Genomic DNA, 1,524 nt, shown 5'->3' with positions numbered 1-1,524 from the left:
CTTGTACATTTTACTAAAAAGAAGGAATGTTGACTGTACTTCCAAATTTACTAAGTGCATCTACACAAAATGTGGCAAGCTTTAAGTAAAGTGTAAAAGGGGTTGGTCCTACTGGAGAAGGAATGTTGACTGTACTTCCAAATTTACTAAGTGCATCTACACAAAATGTGGCAAGCTTTTAGTAAAATGTACAAGGGGTTGGTCCTACTGAAGAAGGAATGTTGACCTTAATTCCAAATTTACTAAGTGCATCTACACAAAATGTGGCAAGCTTCAGTAGGACCAACCCCTTGTACATTTGGTGAATATTGCTTAATTTTTCTTTGTTAAATTAATGTTTACTTTTATAGTAATGGATAATTTCCCTATCGAAAAAGTTAAAAAAATTTTATGCCTTTATTAATTTATTAAACAACAAATTCTATTAAGTGTGTGCTATGTTAATGCATAATTTGTCAATTTTTTTCTTCATTTTTGAGCCTTAAAGTGGATTTATCAACTGTCCCCTTTTTTATCCCTCTTTCACACACCATCTAACATTAAATCAGGAAAATAAAACCCTTGTCCTATTATTTTTAATTTTCTCTCCACATTATACATCCCAGTTAAGTATTGTATTTTGTTTTACTTCCGGAAAAATAGAAATAGTTTATAAATTTTGAATATTTTCTTACAGATAAATCAGTTTGTAAAAATAAATAATATTAATAATAATCCTCTCAATTTTTTCTCTCAATTACTAAAAAAAAACATTACAATCAGTGAGTACCCACAAACGTACCTTTTTTTTTTTCATCCATATGTAAGAGGGAAGAAAATATTTTTTCATTATGGTCATTTAGGTACATCTGTTAGATAAACTATATTTAACTATACTTAAGATACTCTAAAGTATTTATCTGTAGGCAGGATTTGTCTTTTTATATCTAGATCAGTTATTGAAAAGTTTCCTAAAGAACTTGATGCAGACGACATGAAGAAAGGTGGAACGCCTCTTCACTGGACTAAAACTGTGGATGTGAGTAAAACCTTTTATTTTTTTAAACTGTCCTCTTCCTACATTGTCAGTAAATGTTTTTATGAAATTAATTAGAGATTAAATCAATGTCTTGTTTAATGTAAATCGTACTAAAATTTCAATGAGATTTTTATTTCTATAAACAATAATTAGTTTCCAACTGAACCATCATCTGTTTGGTCTCGCACTGGAAAGGCTTGTGTAAATGTGGTGAAAAATATTGATATTTTTCAGATCAGACATATTTTTACCAGAAACTTTTAAGATAGACACTCAGTTCCTGTTACCTACTTCTTTTTTCACCCTGTCTTTTTCTTCTAGTGGCTTATCAGTAAGCTAGAGGGCTTTTAGTTCTAAAATGTAGGGTTTGAGTCCTTATGATGAACACAGCACAGATAGTGCTTCATATATCTTTGAACTTAACTTACTGGTGTAGTGTTTGTAGTCTACTCCAGAGTGATCCTACTGGTGTAGTGTTTGTAGTCTACTCCAGAGTGATCCTACTG

The 1,524-nt window shown here is 30.8% G+C and overlaps 1 protein-coding gene across 4 annotated transcripts in view; it reads left to right on the top strand.

Moving 5' to 3' along the window:
• The window catches only part of LOC106459836 (85/88 kDa calcium-independent phospholipase A2-like), a 37,576-nt gene that overhangs the window by 16,703 nt on the left and 19,349 nt on the right, over window positions 1-1,524 (top strand). For all 4 annotated transcript variants that reach the window (XM_022386390.1, XM_022386391.1, XM_022386389.1 and 1 more), the window contains one exon: window positions 931-1,018. In XM_022386390.1, the coding sequence (XP_022242098.1) occupies window positions 931-1,018 (88 nt within the window). The remainder of the gene's footprint in view (window positions 1-930; window positions 1,019-1,524) is intronic.

This window comes from Limulus polyphemus, unplaced genomic scaffold (genome assembly GCF_000517525.1).
Source record: "Limulus polyphemus unplaced genomic scaffold, Limulus_polyphemus-2.1.2 Scaffold667, whole genome shotgun sequence".
Taxonomy (NCBI): domain Eukaryota; kingdom Metazoa; phylum Arthropoda; class Merostomata; order Xiphosura; family Limulidae; genus Limulus; species Limulus polyphemus.
The sequence above is the reverse complement of the archived record's forward strand: the minus strand, read 5'-3'. Positions and strand labels throughout refer to the sequence as shown.